The sequence below is a fragment of the Saccopteryx leptura genome, chromosome 1, assembly GCF_036850995.1.
Source record: "Saccopteryx leptura isolate mSacLep1 chromosome 1, mSacLep1_pri_phased_curated, whole genome shotgun sequence".
NCBI lineage: Eukaryota > Metazoa > Chordata > Mammalia > Chiroptera > Emballonuridae > Saccopteryx > Saccopteryx leptura.
The window spans coordinates 324,610,787-324,634,301 of NC_089503.1; the positions used below are offsets into that span (position 1 = coordinate 324,610,787).

The following is a 23,515-nucleotide window of genomic DNA, read 5'->3' on the forward strand; positions in this document are numbered from 1 at the left end:
TCTCTGAACTAGTTCCAGGTGAACTACTTCCTGAGGAAAATGAAGAATCTAAAGTTAGAATTTGAATTAAATCCCTAAATTCACAATGTTTCTATGTGGCACATTCTACTGACAAATTTGCCACCACTTTGAAACACGCAGAATCTGCTTTGGAAAATGGTTTTTGCCCGGAGTCACTATTTTCCTGTAGGATCACGTGACCTGTCTCTGGTGGTTGGCTGCCTATGAGGTAAAGAGGGAGAAAGTACCAAAGAAAATCAGTGATAAACTAGAAACATGATATTCTGTGGTTCTTCCCTCCTCCGTCCCCGTTGCTTTATTTCTCAATCCTCACTTGAGAATCTGGCAGTAATTTAAATATATGTCATTTGTATAGATAATACTCATAATTTGTCATAGTACGGTCTGCACAGAACAAATCTTATTGAGAGAAATCTGCCTGCAAAATTCCTCTTCTCCCTGTCTGCCCACACATCAAAATACTCTCTGTTTTGACGCATATAAATGTGACTTTAACAAGGGAATAAAATACAGACTCACCAAATGCTCCTGTACCAGTCCCATTGTTTCTTCCCCCCATCTTCTCTCTCTTTTTCTCTCTCTTTCTTTCTCTTCACTTTTCATATTAGAGTTTTGGAGGGAAGAGAAGGGATGGGTAGGTCATATGCGGAGACAATAGTGATAAAAATCACTAGCTCCTGAGTGACACGGGTCAAATTTCTCTGTACACTGGCAAAGAAACACACGGTCGCTGCCAAAACCACAGAGTAAAGTCTTCTAAAAATCCCCTCAGACAGCGATGTTTTAGAGTTAAGCCTTTTCATTTATATTTGGACAACCACCTGTTGACTTCTACTGGAGCTTTCCAAGGGCGGATAGATGGCGGGAACCTGAAGCATAATTAGCCTATTGAAAGGGCTTGAGGAGACCTTTGAAGAGGTTGCCATTGTTTTCAGTGGAGCCTAGTCAAGGCTCATAAGATCAAAACATGAAAAACAAAGAAGGAAGAGTTTAATTGAGGCAGGGTCCGCTCTCCTCTTGTGATTATCATGGCTTTCTCCGGCCATCCTCTTTAATCCAGGAATCGGTGAGGGCAGTCTTTACAATGCGTTGCCAAGTCCTGAAATGCAGCAGGCAGAGCCAAGGAAAAGACACGGGAAAAACCCACGCTGAACGTGCGGGGCGGGACAGCGGGGTATGTTCCTGGGCTCCTGCGATGGGCACACATCGTCCAGGGCAAGGTCCGCTTCTGCCACGGAAAGAGAAGTGGATGAAGACGAAGTGAGGTCAGAGGAGAGAGAACAGCGGGCAAAAAGCCTCATTTACATCAAATCTCAAATTTGTGATCATAAAGTTGTCCACCCTCGGGTGGCATCTTTGGTGAGATGCAGACAGTGCTAAACACGGACAGGCTTACCTTCTCCTCCAGCCTGCCCGAATCAAGCCATTTCACAAGTATTTGGTGAGTGACTCCTATCCTAGGTCCTAAAGAAACTCAAGGATGAACCCATCACGGATCCTGTCCAAATGAAAGTGTATGTTGTCAGTTATCCTTAACAATCCCTAAAAGAAACAAGAAGCTAAAACTCAAAACTGTTTGGCTATTTTTACAGAAAAAAAACAACAAATAAACAAAAAAACATTCCAATGTCTCTTGTTGGAACTAATACCGTAGCCAATTCAAAAGCATGAGCAGTGATGGTGTGCTTCATTTACCAGCTGACATTTATTGTGCACGTCTGCAGGGCTAGAATGACTTGAAGAACCAAGAGGCATAGAGGCAGCTCAGGTGAGAAGCCAGTGTGACCCTCCTTCCCTCTGCACTGTGACACTTTGACAAGGGTGAGCACCCAACTCCACCAGCTTCCTCCTACAGCTCCCCTCCCCCTCCCACAAGTCACACTTCAAAGCCGTTTCTGCCCCCACCTGCCCTGTGTGAGGGCTCTGCACAGCTTGGGATTCATGACGCCTAGCTCTTACCCACACGGACCCCCAATCCAGACATCTAGGGAGGCTTCCTCAGAGCAGGGGCGGGGTAAGCAAGGTCCGGGCTGGGAACTGGGAATCAAAAGCCCTACCCAGCTGATTTGTCTCTGCCCTCAAAGCCATCATGATCAGTCCTAAGTTAGGGTGTCTGCAAAGTGCTAAGGGAATACTGTGTAGAGAGTGCGTATTGAAATTGGCTGGGGGAGAAACACAGACTTCCACAGTACCAGTGAAATACAGGATCTGCTGCAACTAGTCCTGAGGTTGGGCTAGAGCAGGATTAGGGCTTCACTGATGCTATGGTTGCACATTAGATGCTCAGTTCCTTAGATTTACCTTTCAGGTCCCCAGTCAGCTAAAAGCTGCATTTGGCTTTCAGAGCAGACAGTGGACACACATAGCCTCTCGGCAAGGTAGCCAGTAGCAGAGGTAGGCACTCGGCACAGCAAAAGAGAGTGCGTCTCCACCACCATGCCTTCCCACCTCGCTCACTGCCTCTGCTAGGCAGTCTCTCATCTGACCTTCTCTCCTAGTGGACCCCATCCCTGCTACCCACCAGGTGGCCCACTGCCACCTCTTTCTGTCTGAAAGGCTATTTGCACCTTATCCCGGGAAGACTAATTAAAACAGATGAGCACACTCGCAGGGTTTAACTGTGAAGAGTTTAATGAGGACTGTATGGAGTGGAACAGGGTTAGGGCACCATAAAAAAATGACACCGCACCTGGGGACAGCAAGAGTAAGAAGCTCTTATCCCTTCCAGGTATGAAAGGACAAGGGAAAGGGCGGTATTCTCTAAAGGAGGGAGAGGTATGGCTGTAGAAGAAGGGCTGCTCACAGAGCTGGGGCTGGAGAACACAGCCACCATTGAAGCCAAGGCAGGAGGAGGACAAGGCAATAAACAGTCCAACATCTCTCCCCCATTCTCCAATGGCTGCCCCACTGGATGAATCAAACAGCAGCTGGTGGGAGACCAGCTTCCCTCAAGGATGCTCTGTAGAGATTCAGTGTCTGGAGCATAGATCAGGGTCAAAAGGGGAGAGAATGGATCTGCTGGGGGAGGGTGAGCAGGGAGCAAGGTGCAAATAGAAAATGACTAGCACAATGTTACTATGAGATTGTTCAGAAACGATCAACCCAATGCACATTCACCTACAATTAAAGATGCATGTTGCCATAATAATACTTCTGATTCAGCCTGACCAGGCGGTGGTGCAGTGGATAGAGTGTTGGACTGGGACGTGGAGGACCCAGGTTCGAGACCCCGAGGTTGCCAGCTTGAGCGTGGGCTCATCTGGTTTGAGCAAGGTTCACCAGCTTGAGCCCAAGGTTGCTGGCTTGAGCAAGGGATCACTCGGTCTGCTGTAGCCCCCCAGTCAAGGCACATATGAGAAAGCAATCAATGAACAACTAAGGAACCACAACAAAGAATTGATGCTTCTCATCTCTCTCCCTTCCTGTCTGTCTATCCCTATCTGTCCTTCTCTCTGACTCTCTGTCTCTCCCACAAGAAAAAAACCCCAAAACCTTCTAATTTATACCACACCTAGAGTAAGGTTCTGTTATGTACATTAGCTCAGGTGCCCATTTTACAAATGGTGAAAATGAGCTTCAGTTAAATTATGTCTTGGCCAAGGCCTCACAGCTAAAATGACAGTCAGGATTTGAACTGAAGTTCGTCTGCGTGTGCTCCTCAGGAATGACGCACCAACCTGTGGTTGGTGAAATGTGGGAAAGGGAGAAGAGGGGAAACCTGATCACGTCTTTTAGGGGTTAATCCTGTCAGCTTGGAGCATTCTGAGGCTGTGAGCTGAAAGGGGAAGCCCAGAGCAGATAAATTCCTTGTCACGTGCTGAGTCTGAGGTCCTGAAAGGACACTTGTAGGTAGCTGCGTCAGCGTGCCACACGAATGCAGATTGGGAGGGTCTGGAGGTCACAGCACAGGAAGAACTGTTGATAGCTGTGGGAATGGGGTGCTGGCCGATGCACTCGGAGTAGATAAATGACATCACCTAGGGAGCTTGCTGAGCAAAGATGAGATGAAGGTATAGGTGGGGCTTTCCAAGACCCCTGCGCTGGGCAGTTCCTCACTACTTAAAGGGGATTTGGCATTGCCTAGTGAGGCACACAGGCCCTCCTCCACTAGGCCCACACCCGTCAGTGCCCCTTCTCACTGATTCCAGAGAAAAACCCTTTGTCTGCACGTGCCAAACCCCTCCCTGTTTCCTGCACTCCATGCCTCGTCTTGCTCACACCTCACTCCTCCTTTGCAAACACTTCGGCCTGGCTGGTGCCTCCCTTTTTTGATCCTTGGTAGTTCCCGCATCTCTACCAAACAGCACATGTTGTCTTATAGGGCCTGTGTCTTTTGTCTCCATTTCACAGGAAGCATGAGGTGCTTCACATATGCTGGATGTAGATGACTCCAAAAAATGTTGATTCAATCACTTACTTATTTTGGAGGCTAACTTTCTTGATTCAAATTAGCCTAACAGTTTGGACTAGTTTGTGCCTAGAAGAGTACCCCAAAAATAGCAGTGGAACATTATTGAAATATAAGGGTAGACTTGTAAAGGATAGATATATGAAAAGAGACAACACTTATTTATACATATTGTACAGTAGTTAAAGGCACAGTAGGCTCAGGAATCAGATTGTCCATGTTCAAATTCTGGCCCTCACACCTTGCATTTAGGGGCAAGCTACTTAATCTTTCTCAATTTTCTTCACTTGTAATAGTGGTACCTATTGCATAGGTTTGTCTAGCAGATCAATGTAGATAGTGTTTAACCCAGCATATGGCAGGTAACGAGACCTTAATAAATGTTAGCACTGTTAGAATTCCTTTTCTTGTTGTTTCTGAGGTGAGAAGCAGGCAGACAGAGAGACAGACTCCTGCATGTGCCCCACCAGGACCCACCTGGCAAGCCCACTAGATGGCAATGTTCTGCCCATCTGGGCCGTTGCTCTCTTGCAACTGGAGCCATTCTAGCACCTGAGACGGAAGCCATGGAGCCGTCCTCAGCACCTGGGTCAACTTTGCTCCAGTGAAGCCTTGGCTGCGGGAGAGGAAGAGAGAGAGAGCGCATGGGGAAGGGTGGAAAAGCAGATGGGTGAATTGAACCCTGGACTTCCACACGCTGGACCGATGCTCTACTATGAGCCAATTGGTTGTTGTAGAATTCCTTTTAGTGGTAGAATCTAGCTTACTGGAAGTTGGAAGGAACTTCACAGAACATCTAGTTCAATCATTTCATTCATAGATGTGGAAATGGATTCTCAGATATTGGGTCATGACGAGGTGGGGCTCAGATACCATAGAACAAGGCCATGCCCGTCCTCCACTGCCCAGAACTCTCCAAATGTGTGCACGGTGGTTCGTGTCTGTACAGGCCATGCTTTCACTTATATTACAAGCAGCATGGCAGATTAATCGAGATTTTTAAAATTCTTCTGAAGAAACATAATATTTATATTATCAAATTTGATTTTTATATTTTTATATATACTGTTAAATGGTTCAAATATGAAAAATACCAATATAACATTTATAACAAGTTTTATAAAGCAGAAGTTACACTGGTTTGTAATCACAAAAATCATTGCTACTGATCGCAATTCATGCCAATGGTTGTGAGAATAACAAAAGCAAATGTATGGAGATACGTTTGAAGTAGAAATCATGGGGCCATTTTGTACATGACAGTTTTGGGTTTGGGTTTTTGGTTTTTTTCGGCCACTATCTATCTAGGTCACAGGAGAACTTTTATAATTAAAAGGTCCACCTATAGATGGCAAACTTATACTGCTGGCATTCTGTCCTTGAGTGCCCTTGCAAAGAAATGTCACTGGGGATGGAGATGAAAGAGAAATTTAAAGAAAGAAAAGAAGAAACCTAATGGATCCAGAAATAGTATGCTCACACAAACTTATAATGAAAAAAGAACGCACAGAATTTTACAAAATACTTACTTAGTCCGATTCATCGGCAAAAACAACTCATGGCATTTCACTGAATGCATTTACTTAACATATATTTCCAAAGTCCCTACAACATAGCCCCCCACCCGGCCCCACCCTGGAGTGGAGAAGGCACTCATCCCGACCCTGAGAGCCCTGCCGACCCCGTGGCGTCCACATGCACAGCGCGTCTAGCAACAGCTCTCATTGGATCAGAGCTCCTGTCCCTGATCTCACAGAGGAAGAAGCTGAAGCTCAGACTCACAGGGAAATGGCGGGAGGCTGGAGCTCCACCCTTGGATTCCAAGTCCTGTTTCTGTCTGTCACTCTGTGCTGCCCCCAGCATAGGGCAGAAAGTGACAAAGTGATCCAGGATTTGCAGGTAGTGGAATTTCTCACTCACAGGGAGCCCCGGCCAGTTTTTCCAGAGTCTGTCTAAACAGAGTGGCCTCAGCTGCCCCAGCTAACCCCGGTGGCTTCCTAACCGTGGGGTAGGGGTGTTTTCTAAGTGCAGCTCTGGGCCTCCTGCAGCCTCTAGGGAAGCTAGTTTATTAACAAGGGGAAATCCTTCTACTCTACTTTTAAAAAATCTTTCTATAAAACCCAATATTTGTAAATGTATATATTTAATTAGAACAGTATTAGATGTCAGCTTAAACCTATAAGGCGAGTAAACTCACTTCTTGTTCCTTTCAAGAGTTTCCTATTCCAGACCTGTTCCTGTGGACTCCCAGAGGTGTGGATATGTAAGTGTGCATAGAGAGCTTTCTTCCCCACTTCATATAGCCTTCTGCCACCGGTATTTCTCACTGAACAGTGTACCTTGGAGAGGTTATATCTATATGTCTCCCAGTTTAATGTGGCATGGTGATTTATAATTTGGTTGTGCCATAGTATAGAAACCATTCCCCTACTGGTGGGTCGTTAGGCTGTTTCTGTCTTTTGCAATTACAAACAGCAGTCCCTTCCCATGCACAAGTGCATATGTGTAAACGCCTCTGAAGGGTAAATTCTTATAAAGGAAAAAAGTGTTGGAAAAACGTATATATACATTTAAATTTTTTATAAATACTGTTACCCCCCCACACACACACACACACACAAAGGCTGAACTGACTTGTTTGCTGGCTCTTTCCATTAACTTTCTAGTCTCATCCTGTACGCTGGGTCACATTTATGCCACGTTCTTACCTCACCCTTGAACTCTTCCTCTCTCTTTCCCCCATACCCAATTCATCAGAAAGCCCTGTTAGATGAACCTTCCAACATGTGCAAAATGCAAACACTCCTCGCTATCTCTACTGCTGTCCCCTGGTCAAGGCCACTATCACTTCTAGCCTGGATTCCTACAGTGGCCTCTCAGCTTCTGCTTTTGCCTCCTTCACGCTATTCTCAACAACACAGCAGCCAGAGTGATCCTGTCAAAACCCTGACAGATGGTGGCACTCTGTGCTCGATGCCCTGCAACAGATCCTCACTTCTCTCAAAATAAAGTCCTCACAATGACCTCCAGAGCCCGATGTGATCCACCTCTTTTGCCTTTTCTCCTCTATTCTTTTTTGCTCCACTCTTCTCTGCTCTAGAAACTGACCTAGCTGTTCCATGAGGACTCCAGGCACGTTCCTACTTTACAGTCTCTGCCCCAGCAGTCCCCTCCATCCAGACATCTGCTCGACTAACTCCTTCACCTCCTTCAAGTCTGCTGAGGTTGCACTTTTCAGCAACGCCACCATGATACCCTTATTTAATACTGCAAACACCTCTCACCCACACCCTGCATCCTTTGCTCCTTTTTTCTTTCTCTCAGCACTTGCAACTCTCTTACTGATTATGCAATAAACTTTTTAAATTGCATATGTATCTCCATCTGAATGCAAGTGCCACATGTGTGAAAAATCTTCTCTGTTTTGTTTACTGAAAAATCCTGTGTAAAGCGGCACATGATACACATGAGTGCCTAGTAAACATACCTATTGAGTTGGAATTGCTGTTCCTCCCCCTGTCTCAACAATAAAACAGCTTCTCAGAGCATTGACATGGTGCATGACATTTTCTCTCTTGTTTCAAAAAAGGAAAATGGAAAAATTGGATATTATCAAAATTTAGAATAGTTGCAAAGAGAAAGACCCTAATAAGAGAATGAAAAAACAATTTTGGGAGAAAATCTTTGCAAATCACACATCCATCAAAAGACTTGTATAAATAGAATACATAAAGAACTCTCAAAAACACCTGACTAGGTGGTAGTGCAGTAGATAGAGCGTCAGCCTGGGATGCTAAGGACCCAGGTTCAAAACCCCAAAGTCACCGGCTTGAGCACAGGGTCTCAGGCTTGAGTGTGGGATCACAGACATGACCCCATGTTTGTTGGTTTGACCCAAAGGTTGCTGGCTTGAAGCCCAAGGTCGCTGGCTTGAGCAGGGGACCACCAGCTCAGCTGTAGCCCCTCCTCAAGACACATATGAAAAAGCAATCAATGAACAACTAAGATGCCACAACTATGAGTTGATGCTTCTCATCCCTCTCCCTCCCTTCCTGTCTCTCTTTCTCTTTTTCTCTCTCTCTCAGAAAAAAAGAAAAGAAAAGAAAAGATTCACAAAATGCAACAATAAAAAAAAAAAGAATCCAATTAAAAAATTCATAAAGGAGGCCTGGCCTGTGGTGGCGCAGTGGATAAAGTGTCAACCTGGAAACGCTGAGGTTGCTGGTTCAAAACCCTGGGCTTGCCTGGTCAAGGCACATATGGGAGTTGATGCTTCCTGCTCCTCCCCCCTTCTCTCTCTCTCTCTCTCTCCTTTCTCTATAATGAATAAATAAAATCTAAAAAAAAAAAAATTCATAAAGGACATGAACAGACAGACATTTCATCAAAGGAGATAGAGTTGGCAAGATGTTCAACATCATTAACCTTTAAGGAGATGGAAATTCACAGCATACTGATATCAGACCTGTCATAAAATAAAATAAAAATTATAACACCAAATGCTGGCAAGGATGGAAATGTAGAATGGTGCACTCACTCCAGAAAATAGTTTGGCAGTTTCTTTTAGATCTTAAAAATAGACTTCCCTACAACCCAGAAATTGTATGGAAGAAGATGTTTAACTCAGAGAAATGAAAACATATTTTTACACAAAACTTTGTATACAAATGCTCACAGTGGCTTTTTAAATAATATCCAGAAACTGGAATCCACCCAAATACTCTCCAATGGGAGAATGGTTAAACAAAGCCAGGCACTGCCATACTATAAAATATTATTTAATGATAAAAAGGAATGAACTACTGATACATATAACTACTTGAATGAACTGCAGGGGAGGTACGCTGAGCAAAGACACCTATCTCAAAGGTCACATCTTATACGATTCCACTTATGTAACATTCCTAAAATAACAAAATATAAAATATTTGAAGGTTTAGAGATGGGGTAGGGGAAAGAAACAGGTGTGGCTATAAAGTTTAGTTTGAGGGAACCCTGAAATGATATTAAATTCTGTATTTTAATTATGGTGGTGGTTACACTAAGTTACACATGTGACAAAACTGCATGTAATGAGAGAGAGAGAGAGAAAGAGCACAGGTATAAATGGAGAAACCTGAGTAAGTTCTGCAGATTGTACTAAAGTTAATTTCTTGGCATTAATATGTACTATGGTTATCCAAGATATTAACAATGGGGCAGGCTGGGTAAAGGTGCACCAGACTTCCCTGTATATTTCTGTAAATCTGTACTTACTTCAAAATGAGGTTATGAAAAGTTTCAAGAAGAAATCCAGGCCAGTGAGTAGGCTCCTCTTCTTTCAACGCAGAGGTGCTTCTACTTTGTTGATTTCATGAGGATATTTGCCCCTTGAGTTGCTCTCTTCATTTTCAATATACAAAACGCCTCTTTACCTGGCATTTTTCTAAAAGATCCCATCACTTGTCAAGGGAAAATCTGGGGACACTTTATTTCTGTGTGGTTCTGGAAAAGTTATTCAGCCCGCTGTTCTTCAGGCTTCCTTTAAGAACATGGAGAAATGTCATCTGTCCTCTTTCTCACAGGAATACTGCGGAAAAATAATCCATAGAAATTTCTTTTTTTTTCTTCCTGTATTTTTCTGAAGCCGGAAACGGGGAGAGACAGACAGACTCCCGCATGCGCCCCACCGGGATCCACCGGGCACGCCCACCAGGAGGCGATGCTCTTCCCCTCCGGGGCGTCGCTCTGTTGCGACCAGAGCCACTCTAGCGCCTGGGGCAGAGGCCGAACCGGGGCCATCTTTGCTCCAGTGGAGCCTCAGCTGCTGGAGGGGAAGAGAGAGACAGAGAGGAAGGAGAGGGGGAGGGGTGGAGAAGCAGATGGGCGCTTCTCCTGTGTGCCCTGGCCGGGAATCGAACCCGGGACTTCTGCACGCCAGGCCGACGCTCTACCACTGAGCCAACCGGCCAGGGCTAGAAATTTCAATAAACTCCTTCCATGCTGAGTTTTTAGAGCAACTGAGAATCAGTAAGCACTTCCCTCCACTGAGCACGCTCTGCACTCAGGTCCCTACACAAGCACTTCCAACACTGAAACCAGCTGAAAATTGGTTAGATTTCAGCTCATTCTCAAAAGTAGTGAAGATCCTCTATAAGCTACAGCATTGCTGACCATTGGATAACTGGTGAATAGCAAAATATATAGTTATAATAATACTACTAAATATTATAATTCTACAGTGGGTTTATGCCCTTCTTCAAATTCCCAATTAGTCAAAGCAAGTGTGATTTTTCAAAAGTTATTTTTTAAATACATACATTAATAATTTAGTAAATAGAAGTGTGTGTTCTTTTTGTTTGTGTGTTTTGGGGTTTTTTGTGGGGGTTTTTTGTACTTTTCTGAAGTGAGAAGCAGGGAGGCAGAGAGACAGACTCCCACATGTGCTGGACTGGGACTCACCCAGCAAACCCACTATGGGGCGATTCTCTGCCCATTTGGGGCGTTACTTCGTTGCAACTGGAGCCATTCTAGCACCTGAGGTGCAGGCCATGGTGCCATCTTCAGTGCTTGGGACAACTTGCTCAGTGGAGCCATGGCTGCAGGAGGGGAAGAGAGAGCTAGAGAGAAGAGTGAAGGGGAAGGGTGGAGAAGCAGATGGTTGCTTCTCCTGTGTGCCCTGACTGGGAATTGAGACTAGGACATCCACACACCAGGCCGACACTCTAGCACTGAATCAAGCAGTCAGAGCCTTGTTCTGTAAATAGAGTTTTAAAAATAAACATATTCTGCCTGACAGGTGGTGGTGCAGTGGATAGACTGTTGACCTGGGATGCTGAGGTCTCAGGTTCGAAACCAGCTTAAGCACAGGCTCACAGACTTAGAACAGAGTTCTGACTTGAGCACAGGGTCCCGGCTTGAGCATGGGATCATCACCATTATCCCATGGTCGCCAGTCTGAGTCTAAGGTCCCTGGTTTGAGCAAGGGTTACTGGGTGAGCTGGAGCCATCCTGTCAAGGCACGTATGAGAAGCAATCAATGAACGACTCAAGTGAAGCAACTAAGAATTGATGTTTCTTTTCTCTCCCTTTCTGTCTGTCTGTCTCTCAGTCACTAAAATGTATAAACAAACAAACAAATAAACAAATAAATAAATAACATATTCAGCTATTTTAAAACTATTTTTCTCTGAATTTGACTAACCAATTTTCAAACTTGTTTGTGCTTGTCAATGTCAACCTTTTTTTGCAAAACTCCACTCAGTGCGTCCCACCTCTGCTTTCGCCCTTTTTCTTCATCACAGTAACATTCCTTTCTCACTCCCCCACTTTCTCTGGAGCATGCCCTCACTAAACAAATTTGCTGTGTCACTTCCATTCTTACACTCTCCTGCAATAGAATATTATTTGCTGGTCACTCATTAACCACTGAAACCCTGGCGTGATTGTTTCCAATGCATCTTAATAAATATCCTTTGACATGTGTCACACAAGCCTAGAGTCAACAAGGAGTGTACTACTAGCTGGGCAGGTGCTATACCATATAGCGCTTTTGAGCAAATTAGGGGGAGAATCTTTTCTGGGTAGGACACTGGACTGATTTACAGCTGAATTTAAGTCTTGACCTGCCCAGATGGGCACAACTTCCTCAAATGAACCCAGAAATTCTAGAACAAGTCCAGGAACAGCAGCTCAGCTCCTCCTCACCTTTGCACTGGCTCCAGCATTGACTTCTTTCCAAGAGCAATCACTGAACCCTCTCATGACACAGTTTTTTTCATGGGTCACAGCAGAAGCTATATAATCCTTAAGATGTCAGATTTTACAAACCCATCCTGTCACTTCTTCTTCTTTTGTCACCGCAATGGCGATGCCAGTACTCATTAGGAGATCTGCAGATCACGCAGCTCGAGAACAAGCTCAGACTGCTTGGGTTTCCTCTAGTGAGAAAAGGGGAACTCTGGCAGTTTGGGCCCATGTTAGTCTTCTTCTCCCAGTGCAGTGGTCTGTGACTTACAGCCCAACCTTCATGACCTGCTGTCTGGGGCCCAACGCATGCACTCTCTTGAGTTGAATGAGAACGTTTGACTCTGTCAATTTGCAATGGAACACACCTCCCAGATTTTTATACTATGTGATACCAGCTCTGGACATTTCTCATTCAGTGTTCATCTCTGTCACCTAGCCTGAAAATTGGAAGCAGAAACACTTGACAAATCACTGGCCGCATCATGGTTACAGGTGGTGACATACTGCTGCTGCTTATTCATGAAACTGGAGGTTAAGACTCCGTTTCTGAGATGTAAACTAGGGAAAACCCCACATAAAGCACAGCGTTGGACAGAATATCACATAGACAATTTCCAACTGAAATGCTGGTTATTAGAAGTCATGTGGAGTCAGGAGTTGCCATGGAATCCATTTGTTTCTAAACCAGCTCCTCCTGCTGGAATAGTTTCTCATTATCATGTCTTTGGTATGGAGGAGGGAGAGGGAGGGAGAGGTGGAGAGAGAAAGAGAGTAAGAGATCTGAAATGAAACTATGCTAATTAGAATGTACTCAAGCCCTAAAATGAATAAGAAATTAAAAATTTTAAAGAGAGTTAGTATTATCTTTAACATGCATTTATATTGCTATCTGGTTTAGAGTAAAAACAATCCTATTGCTATCATGGTTTCTTTTCTGGGACTTCAGATTATTCTGGGAAAATGCATGATGGCTTATCATCTGACACTTATCTTCACAAAAACAAGCGATTATATCTGCAGGAGTGAAGATAAATATTAAAGTAGATCTGAACGGTGATTGGCTGCACATTTGCAGCGCACTTGTTTTCCTCTGTTTTCTCCAATGTATCATTTTTATTTAGATTCTTAACCAGGCTATTACAGCTTTTCCTTCTGTGAAACTACTGCCAGGATAAATCTATCCCCTTGTTTCCTCCAAATTATTTGTTTAAATCATGAGACATGATTGGCTGGCATATGTTAATACTTGAGTTGTTTTTGTGGTAAAGTCTCCATGTGTTTGTAGGTAAAATACAAACACAGTTTGATCAGATATCAACTAAGGGCCAACTGAATTTCAAAACATACAAAATTTATAAATTAACCACTATTTTTAACATATGTACAATATAATTAATCATAATTAGTCAAGAGATCTGTTGGATGAAGACATATTAAAATTACATTTGCATGTTTACTTTCCATCTTTTGCATTGTACAGTATTAAATGTTTCATGTGAGGAAAGAAGTTTTGGTAGAAAACTCCAGAACTTTGACCCTGTATTTCTGATTGTCTCCACTTCCCACTGTTCCCTGAGCTCTCCTCCAGGGGTTCAAGTAACCATATCTCCATTAAAAGGCAGATTAAAAGGCAGACCCTAACCCTTCCTCCTGCCTAGCACTTTAACCCACTTCAACGCCAAGAGGGCCCACCCTCAAATGTTTATGGGGAAAAAATTATAGGATAAACATTCAAAAGGCTTTTTGGTGTATGAAAGTTGTTCAACCTCCACAATGAAAGAAAAACAGTCTAAAAATAGACTGATTCTTTTTTAATGATTTTATTTATTGACTTTATAGAGAGAGGAGAGAGGAAGGAGAGCAAGAAGTATCAACTCATAGTTGCTTCGTTTTAGTTGTTCATTGCTGGCTTGTTGCTTGTTGTATGTGCTTTGACTGGGCACGCCCAGGATGCCGAACCAGCAACCTCAGCACTCCAGGCTGACTATCCACTGTGCCACCACAGGCCAGGGAAAGGACTCATTTTTTTTCATCTATCAGACTCGCAAATACAATATATTATAATGTGCTTTATTGCAAGGCTGTGGAGAGGCATTCACCCTTCTGCATTGCTGGTGGGAATGTCAGTTAGAATGACTCTATGCTGAGCAATTTGGCAGTGTCTATTGGGAGTATAAACCCCCATACCCTTGCCCTCACAACTCCACTTTTTGGAATCTGTCCAGTGGTTACACTTATACACAGGTAAATGACATGTGTACAATGTTACTCATTGCTGTGTTGTTTGTGATAGCAATCATAGGACACAACCTAAATGCCCTCAGTGGGTGATAGGTTAAATTAGACTGATATTTCCTTTAAATGGAATGCAATACAGATGTTTAGGAAAGAATGGATAAGAAAGCTGTCATGGCAAGTGATAAAAACAAGGTGCAGAATAGTGTGTAAAATATCAGTCTTGATGTTCTCTTGAATATGCCTAAAGCAATTCTAGAAAGATAATTAAAAAGTTAAATAATTGTAGAGCAACAAACACCAGCTGGCAGCCCAAAGATGCATTTGCCTGGTTCGCATAGCACTGTAAAGTTGGATTTCACTTAATAATTTGCTATCCAGGTAATTTTTTTAAAAAAGTGAAGCTGGCCAGGTGTTAAGATAAGAAATGGTGTTGATAACCTAATCTGTTTGGCTTTTCCACCCCGTCTCCTGTCGGACATAACTAAAGCGGGGGGGGGGGGGGGTGTCTCTGCAGTGGGCACACTGATGCACTGACCAGTGTCATACCAGAGAAGAGCTGTGACTCTCAGATCCGTGTCCTTGTGCCAAACCTCTCTCCAGGTCTTCCAAAGAGGCGTAGGAGCCACAGCTGGGAAAAGGCAGGCCTAGCCTCTCCATCCTCCCAAGTGTGTGTCACAGTTGGTACAATGTCCATAAAACTTCATAGGCCCACAAAAAAAATTATTTTGTTTTTTACAATCAGAAGAAAAAATAAATGCAAGAATAACGAATATATGATCATGAATCCAGCCTAAATTATGCTCATCTTTATACCAACACAATTGTAAGATATAACCTTTAATATTTTTCATGGTGGAAGGGGCACATAAAAACATGACAAAAGTGCCCAAGGACTGGCGGTCACAATGTCCATTATGTCCTTCGCAAGAGGCCTGAACACCACAGGCTCGAAAGGCACAGCCCCCTTCTTTCAGGGAATCCGCCCCTGCACCAACATCACACATATCTCGGGCTCTTTATGCTTAAGAACTCGGGCAAAACTAGGGAATGGTTTGGGGACCAAAAAGAGAACCAATGCTTCTCTGCTCTTTTTTTCCCCTTATCAATTCATGCAACCCTCTGGACTTCTCCCCCATAGCCCTGCTGGAATCCGGGGTCTCTGAACACTTCTGGGTGTGCCCCAAGTGCTTCCCTGCCCTTCTGAAGCCCAACGCCCCAAATGAAGGGCGGCCTGGCTAAGTCCCGGGGGTGGGGGGTGTCTCCTCTCCATCCTAAGGCCATCGTCATCTTTCCTAAGGAGGCAGGAATGACCCATCTTCCCAGACCCCCCACCTATCATAGATGTGAGCCTCCAGCCTACCCTCAGCTCAACAGCCATATGATTTTATGCTTATATGTCCAAGGTCCTACACTAGCAGGAATATCACTTCAAATCTTTTCCCTCTTGACAGTGTTCCCTGGGGACAAGCCTTGAGAAAGCAGACTAAAACTTTTTCTCCAAGTGTGATTCCTTGACTGGAAGCATCAGCATCGCCTGGGAACTTGTTAGAAGACAAACTATTGAGTCCCATCTCAGATTCGCTGGCAAACTCGGAGAGCGGGGGCAGCAACCCGCGTTTTAACAGACCCACCAAGCAGTTCCAATGCCAGCTCACGTTACAAAACCACCAGGAGCAAGGGCGGGTTCGCTTGTCCCTGGCCCAGAGGTGATCAGCAGAACAGGGGTTGGGACTCAGAAATGTGCCTCAGACTCTTGAGGCACTTGGTCCGAGCTCAACCCAGTTCAGAGGTACTTTCCCGGGGGACCCACAGGTGACGGCAAGAGGGCAGGCGCGGGCGGCAGCCACTCGAGGTTCCTGGCTGGGGAAAGCCGCTGCGTCCCAGGCAGGTCCCCGCGCCCGCGCCGCGTGGTGGGGGCGCAGGCGCGCCCTCGTTCTGAGTTGGTTCCCACTCGATTTCTGCGGAGCTGCGCGGTGCTCGTACCTCTCCTCTCCTGCCACACCTTGCCGAGTGCCAACTCCTGAGTCCCACAGGCCTTTCCGACTCCTCACCAGAGTGGGCCTCGAGGCTCCCTATTGAAAAGCCGCACTCCACTGCCCCTCACCCCAGGTGCCCCAGCGGCTCTGGAAGCCGGTCCTCTGTTTAGTGGATGCCTTACCCGCTTCGCCTAGAGGGTGGAGGACTAAGAGGTCCTCCTCGGGAGCTCACGGCAGAGTCCCTGGGTACACTGAACCCACAGAAAGGGGAAACTCTAAAGAAACCTAATCCAAAGCAAATGCCCTCTGGTTCTAAGATACCTCTCACCCTTTTCGAAGCCACTGATCGCGCTCCGCCCCCTTCTGGCCACCCCGCCTCCACTCGTGAGCCCTGGGCCGCGTGGGCTCTTGAAAGGCACACAGAGCAGGGTTTGGCCTTCGGAATCCAACTGTCTTTCAACCCAAAGTCTCAAACCACCGTTGATCTTCAGCTTTTGAACAGCTTGGCTGTGCTCCTGTCCCCAGCCTTGCTGCATCACACACACACACACACACACACACACACACACACCTCACTCTAGCTAGATTTCTGGGAAGGAAAGTGTGAAAAGTGCCCGCGCAGCAGCCCGCACCCACCAGCTCAGAATGCGCAGCGTCGGGCTTTGCCAGTCTTTTTAAAGTGTGCACAGCTTAAGAAGTACTCTGGGTTCCCAGCGACGAATTCAAGCTCTACTAGACTACAGTAGCAAAAGCTGGGTGGAAAATACTCTCCAGAGAATTTAAGGAAACTGTATAACATCCTTACTTGCAGTCGCCACTCATTTTTTCAAGTTGGTGTATTTTATTTCTTCTTTCCCCATTGTGTAACCAATGAAACTTTGGACATTTCAATGGCCAATAAGTCAGGCACCTGAGAAACAGTACTTCAGAAGAGGGCTGTTTTGTTTTTTCATATATATATATATATGAAAAAACATATATTCATCATATATATATGAAAAACATATATTCATCATATATATATGAAAAACATATATTCATCATTTTTAGAGAGAGGGAAGGGAGAGAGAGAAGGTGGGAGGACCAGGAAGCATCAACTTCCATATGTGCCTTGACCAAGCAAGCCTAGGGTTTCGAACTGGCGACCTCAGAGTTCCAGGTCAACACTTGATCCACTGCGCCACCACAGGTCAGAATGTTTTGTTTTTGCATAAAATATAATTTTCAAAACATCCCGATCAAACAAATTATATTTACTGTAATCTTAAAAATATTAACTGTAGCCCGAATTTTTGGAGGTTCATTCTTCCCTTCATTTGCTGTGAAACCCTCCCCACCGGAACTAAGTTCTAAGGGGCTTTTGTTTCTGCCTGGATATCACAGCGTCTAAATGTAGAAATAAAATGGGGCTAGAGCAGGGTTCACTTACAGACATGGGAGAAGCTAAACGTTAATATTTTCTTAGACATTAGTATTTCTTTAGATAAATTCTCCTTCCCAGTGGTAGTGGATGAACATCTGGATAGAACATACTGAAATATTTAAATGACCATCTTTAGATTTTGCATCTTGATTATAAATATATCCTTCATCTTGACCTTGGCCACTGAGTAAAATCCGTTCCTGTGTGCTTTATACAATTGCATATATATATATATATATATATATATATATATATATATATATATATATCTGTGATGTGCAAGCGTATAGAATTGCATGTGTGCGTCCCTAGCGGTCTGTTAAAAAAAAACAAACAAAAAACTATGTTAATGGATGAGGGGTTGAGAGAGAACATAGAAATCATTCTAGGCTTGATAAGAGGCTCAAGCGTCAGAGCGCAGAGAGGAGTTACCAGAAGGCAGAATAGAGGACTGTGCCCAAGTAGGGTTCCGCACCACCACGTGCCCGGGTCGGGGCCGCTGAGCTGCGATTCAGCGGTTTTCACCGGAATTCCACGGGGCGTTCATTGGGTCTTTTATAACCCAAGGGTTCAGTTTTTCTAGTCTGGACTTTGCCTGATGTTGGGAGAGGTCGGGCGGCCCTAGGAGGCCTCCTCCTCTTGGCTCAGGGTGCGCACAAGTAATTTGGGTCTATGATCCCAGGTGGACACGCCTCACTCCTGAGACTAGAACCCAGGCGCCTGCAAGTGTTGGCGTCCCGGAGGGCTGCAGGCGGGCTCTATGCAGACATCCGAAATTGCCTTGAAGGTGGAAGAGACTCCTGGAGGCAAGAAGTCACGGTCACCCCGTGCTGTTTGCCCTCCTTGTGTGCGAGGGGAGGAGGGGTCGGCGATGGATGAGGACGGCGTTTGTTTATGGATCGGTTCATCCCACATTAGGATGGCTTCAGGGACTGTGTGGACAGTGCTTTCGAGGGCCAGAGGCTACCTGCTGAAGAACCCGTGCAAGGAAGGGGCGGCCTAGACGCCCCGAGGATTCCTCTCTGGTGTTCGTGGGTTGCCTGTGCCCGTCTTTTTCTTTTCTGGAGGTTTTCACCTTATATTGACAGAGAGGGGGTAGGATTCGCTTTTTTAGCCTCAGGAAACTTATTTAAAATTTCTCACGCTAGAGGCCAACACAAATCCTCAGAACGCTCGGAAGGCACCTAAGATTCCGGCTCCAGCGCTGGACTGGCCAGGGGCATGGGAGGGGCCGAAGGGCGGGGTCGCCGGGAGGGTGCGAGCCGGTTCCTGCTCCCGGGCGGTGGGGAGCGGAGGAGATTGGTACAGGCTACAGTCGAGGTTCAAAGATTAGAAAAACAGGTGTTACGTCGCCAGGCTAATTCACTCTCTGGGTAAACGCGGCTCAGACATTTGTGTGCGGAGGACTTAGCGCGGGGGGCCGTCACCACATGGCCGTGCATTCGCTTTGTTTATTAAACGACATCTACCCGGTTCATCAACAACTGAGCTTTATGGGACGATGGAGCAGACCGCCGGGCCCCCAGGATATCGCTTTCCGTGTGAAGACGTCCATACTCATTCTGCTCATCTTGCTTGTCAAGGCAAAATAATGCATTTCTTCCAGGTGAAAAGCGCCCCTTCTGGGGAGCCCAGTATCGCCTAATCCCTCAGGGAGTTCCTGCTGTGGACGAGGGTTTCAGACTCCAGAAAAAGCACGAACACACCTGCATGTTGTTTGAAGTAGAGATAGGGTTTAAAGCAACCGCAGACTTAACTGAAATCCTTTCTAGAGCACAGTCGAAATAGAAAACCACTTCTTACCCCTTAAGTGTCATTGCATCTCCTGGCAACTCCATTTTGCCCCCTAAGATCTGTCCAGGGTGGAAGTGGAGGAAGAAAGGGTCACGGAAGATCTTTCCACTTTCTGCAAACACACATCCCCTCTCTTTACACACAACCCCTCTCTTTACATGTGGTAGTTTCTTGATCTTATCTCGTCTTTCTGGAATCTTGTCTATATGGGAGCCACGGTACTAATCTGTATTTCTACCTCTCTCTTATTAAAAAAGTGCATCTCTTGGTGGACGGAACCGCCCAGAACCAGTTCTCTAAACTTCTGCTTAGCGATTATATTCCAGTTTTGAAACCCCAACAAAAATCTCCATGTTTAGTTTTTTTTTCCTTATTCTTTCTTTCTATCCTGAACGTTTACCTCCCCTGGCCAGGTGTTTTCCAGATGTGAAAATACCCCTAGAAAGCTCCAGTTGTCGTTCTGACAGTTTACTGCCATCGGGCGGCAAGGATGTGGCAGATGTCTGTATTTCTGAACAAACACTCTTAAAGTTGTTCCGAACCTCAGCAGAATGGCACACAGCCCTCTTCAGAGTCTATGTTTTCTCAGCGGCAATTAGCGCCGCGAAGGAGAGGATGAATGCAACGGAACAGGCGGTCTCGGTCTCTTTTATGGCCGCGGAAACAACTGCCGCCAGTGCACCTCCGGCAGCTGAAGGAATCGCGGTCACAGGCAGCATCAAGCCCAAGCGGGAACCGCGTCTGTAGGGAGTGATTCGCCAGCAGCCAACACTGTCTGGGGGGACTGGTCAACTTGCCCCCGTTGCTGTCTTTCCTCAGGTGATAGAGAGAAGGCGATTCAAGTTAGGTCTCTAAGGAAAAAACTGTCAGCAAGAATACTTACAAGGCGTTTGTTTAAACGGCTCCTGTCGGGGAACGTGAATGCTTTAACTTCATTCACGAAGACCGTATCCTTTCTGTAAGGAACACTCGTGTTGGACTTTTGTTTTCTGAAACAAAATCCAACAAAAAGTCTTCGTTCACACTGAAGACAACAGCTATGTGAGATATACATCTCAGTTTTGGCCTGAAACAGAGCCGCTTTTTCTGGTGTGCCCCCTACCTGCTCCCCAGAGGAAAACTCCAGCAATGAGCTTTCCACGGTGAACGCATCAGCCACCAGACTCTGCCCATTTCAAAGAAGACGCCCCTCTTTGGGATTAATTGAGAGATAGATACATTTATCTCCTCTGGCGATGCATTCGGTGTCGCCGTGGATTCAGAGAAACGTGAAAGAGAAAATAAAGCTCAGCACCGGCCCGAGCACGCCGGCTCCTGGAGGAACCTCGCCCGCAGTCGGGGCGACTCCCTACGTCGCGGGCCGGGAGCCCCAGGCTCACCCCCGCCTCGCCTGACCTCCGCGGCCGCGGGCCTCGCCCCCCGCCCGGTGCCGCGGGCGCTCGGGGCTGAGTGCTTCGGCCGCTCCACCCAAGGATCGCGCGGCGCGCGGCCCTGCACCTCCCACAAAGCCCCGGAGGCCCGAAGCGGCCGTGGCGGCGCGCAGCGCAGAACACCGGCGCTCCCGGCTCGTTAGGAGCGCGGCGGCCACGCGGGTCCCAGGCTGCAAGGCGAACGCTGGGGCGCACGGGGAGCCGCGCGAGGCGTGCTCGCGTCATTCACCACGGCTGGCCAATGAGCGCCCGGCCCTGGGGCGCGCCGGACCAATCGCAAGCGAGGAGGTTTGTGAGTGGCATTAAGGGAGGGCGGGAGAGAGCGAGCCCCGTAGTGAAGTTGAAGCTAAACCCCATAAGGTAGAAAGAAGTTACAGGGGGGCGTTTTCGGTTTCCAATTAGGAATAGTACTGGCTTCGTAGCCACTACCGAGGAGGAGGATTCTCAAACCGCCTCACCCGTCCCAAAGCCCGCAGCCCCCTCCTTCTCCCACGCACCCTGCCCCCAATTCATGACCGAGAGAGAAAAGGCAGCCCGGGCGCTCTCTGCTCCTCTCTGCCGGTGGGACGCGGAGAGGCCCGCGGGGCCGCCGGGTTGGACGGTAGACATGAGTGCAATTAAGAGGCGGGCGCCTCCGCACCCTGCGCGGCCAGCGGGGACTGAAGGTAGGTGAAGCCGAAGACGCCCTGCGCCCGCTCAGTGGCACCCGCAGCGCTGCGGCTGCGGGAGAGGCCGGGCCGCCTCCCACCCGCGGTGCCCGCGCGGGGCAGCGGTGGAGGCGCCACCTGTTAACCTGGCGCGGCCGTGCCCGAGCGCTGCCGCCCCCGCTGGGCAGGGAGAGCGCTGGGGCGCTCGGGAGTCCCCAGGGACTTGGTGTGTGAGCGCCGCTCTGAGAGGAATCTCCGAGACGTAAGATCCAAGTTAGTAGGTAGCCAAGTTCCAGACCCGCCGACGCGGGGGGACTGGAGGCAGCCCGCGCTGTGGAGGAATCCGGACGGGCGGAACCTGCTCGCCCAGGACGCGCGCCGGCCCCGCGCGCGGGCACCCGCGGCTGCGGTCCGCCCAGGCTCCTCAAAACAGGCGTTTTGTTGTTGGGGCAGCTTCCCGGGGGGCTGGAGAAGGTGGCTGGCACGGGCGAGGGAACGCGAGCGAGTATGTGCAAGGGGCTCAATCCCTGTTCATTTCTCCATATTTAAAAAAACAAACAAACAAAAACACCGCGGAAAGCTGGGGCGCGCTGAGGCCCTTCCCGGAGCTCGGGCGAGGGCAGGAGTGAGTGTGGAGCCGCAGGTCTCTGACGCTCTGATGCTGTTGTCTTCACAGTGGCCTGAAAGAGTCGCCCAGCTTTCCCGTTCTCCCCCGGGGGACTCGGAGCCTCACCTGCCGCGGGACTGACGGCCGAACGTCGGGGATTATTATGTCGGTGTTCCGAGGGCCGGGCTTTGCAGCGCGGGACAGAAGAAAAGGTTGGCTCCCCACGGGTCCCGCCGGCGTCTGATATCCAGACGCCTAGGATTGCCTAGACTGCCCTGGAGCAGCAACTTTTCTATGGTGTTTCCCGTATTTTTAAAGAAAGTATTTTCTGTTAGCCGCGTTGGTCTGTTACTACTACCAAGACAACGAAGCAAAGACTTCCGTCTCTTCATTCACAACATGCTTTTATATATTTGCCAAATATGATCTCTAATTTAAAGTTGATTTTGGTTTTGGATGAATCTGTGGAGCTTATGTTGTAAGAAGAAAGGGGGAGCGAGACACCATGAAAGAGAAGTCCAAAAATGCTGCGCGGACTAGGAGGGAGAAGGAAAACAGTGAATTTTATGAACTGGCTAAATTACTGCCTCTGCCCTCGGCTATCACCTCGCAGCTGGACAAAGCATCCATAATCAGACTCACGACCAGCTATCTCAAAATGAGAGTAGTGTTCCCAGAAGGTAAGTGACTTTGCCCGGATGGAATTTCAAAGACAGAGAAGGGAGTCGAGGATTTGCCAGCCAGTGTGTGACCCTATCCCACTGGGCAGGGAAGTACATTCATACTTTCATACACACTCCGCACAGGGAAGGTTAGCATGGCTTCTTGACTGAGGCTCTCTCTGAACTTAGAGATCCTGTTGCCTTTTTTGTGGCTCTTTCTACTTCCCCATGAATACTTTCTCTTCAGTCCATCAAATACGTTTGGTTGGGAAGCAGCCCAGAGCTGCTTTTGTCAACACTTCAGATACTGGGCTCAATTGAAAGTACTACTAATCCAAACATGACTTTTTTTGTTGTTGTTGTTCCTCTCTTAAGAATTGTATCTGGTAGAAAGCAGGAACGCTGCCAAATTCTTGGATTTTTGCTATGTATAGATAGACCTGAACACGAAGCTAGCTCAACTAGATAATAATTTTTTCTATATGTTTATAATTCTGAAAATGAGGAGCAGCATATTCATGAACAAATATGTCCTGAATTTAACAAATCTCTTGACGGCTGATAGCAAATTTATTTCAAAA

General features: G+C 46.8%; 1 protein-coding gene across 3 annotated transcripts in view; it reads left to right on the plus strand.

The window, feature by feature from the left end:
• Window positions 1–21,391: 21,391 nt before the first annotated feature.
• Window positions 21,392–23,515, plus strand: part of SIM1 (SIM bHLH transcription factor 1) — a 72,999-nt gene continuing 70,875 nt past the window's right edge. For 2 of the 3 annotated variants that reach the window (XM_066358817.1, XM_066358818.1), the window contains exons 1-2: window positions 21,392–21,683; window positions 22,342–22,952. In XM_066358817.1, coding sequence (XP_066214914.1) covers window positions 22,778–22,952 — 175 coding nt within the window. In that variant the 5' untranslated portion in view covers window positions 21,392–21,683; window positions 22,342–22,777. Of the gene's footprint in view, window positions 21,684–22,341; window positions 22,953–23,515 lie in introns of those variants that run through there. The other variant, XM_066358819.1, reaches the window with a different exon arrangement.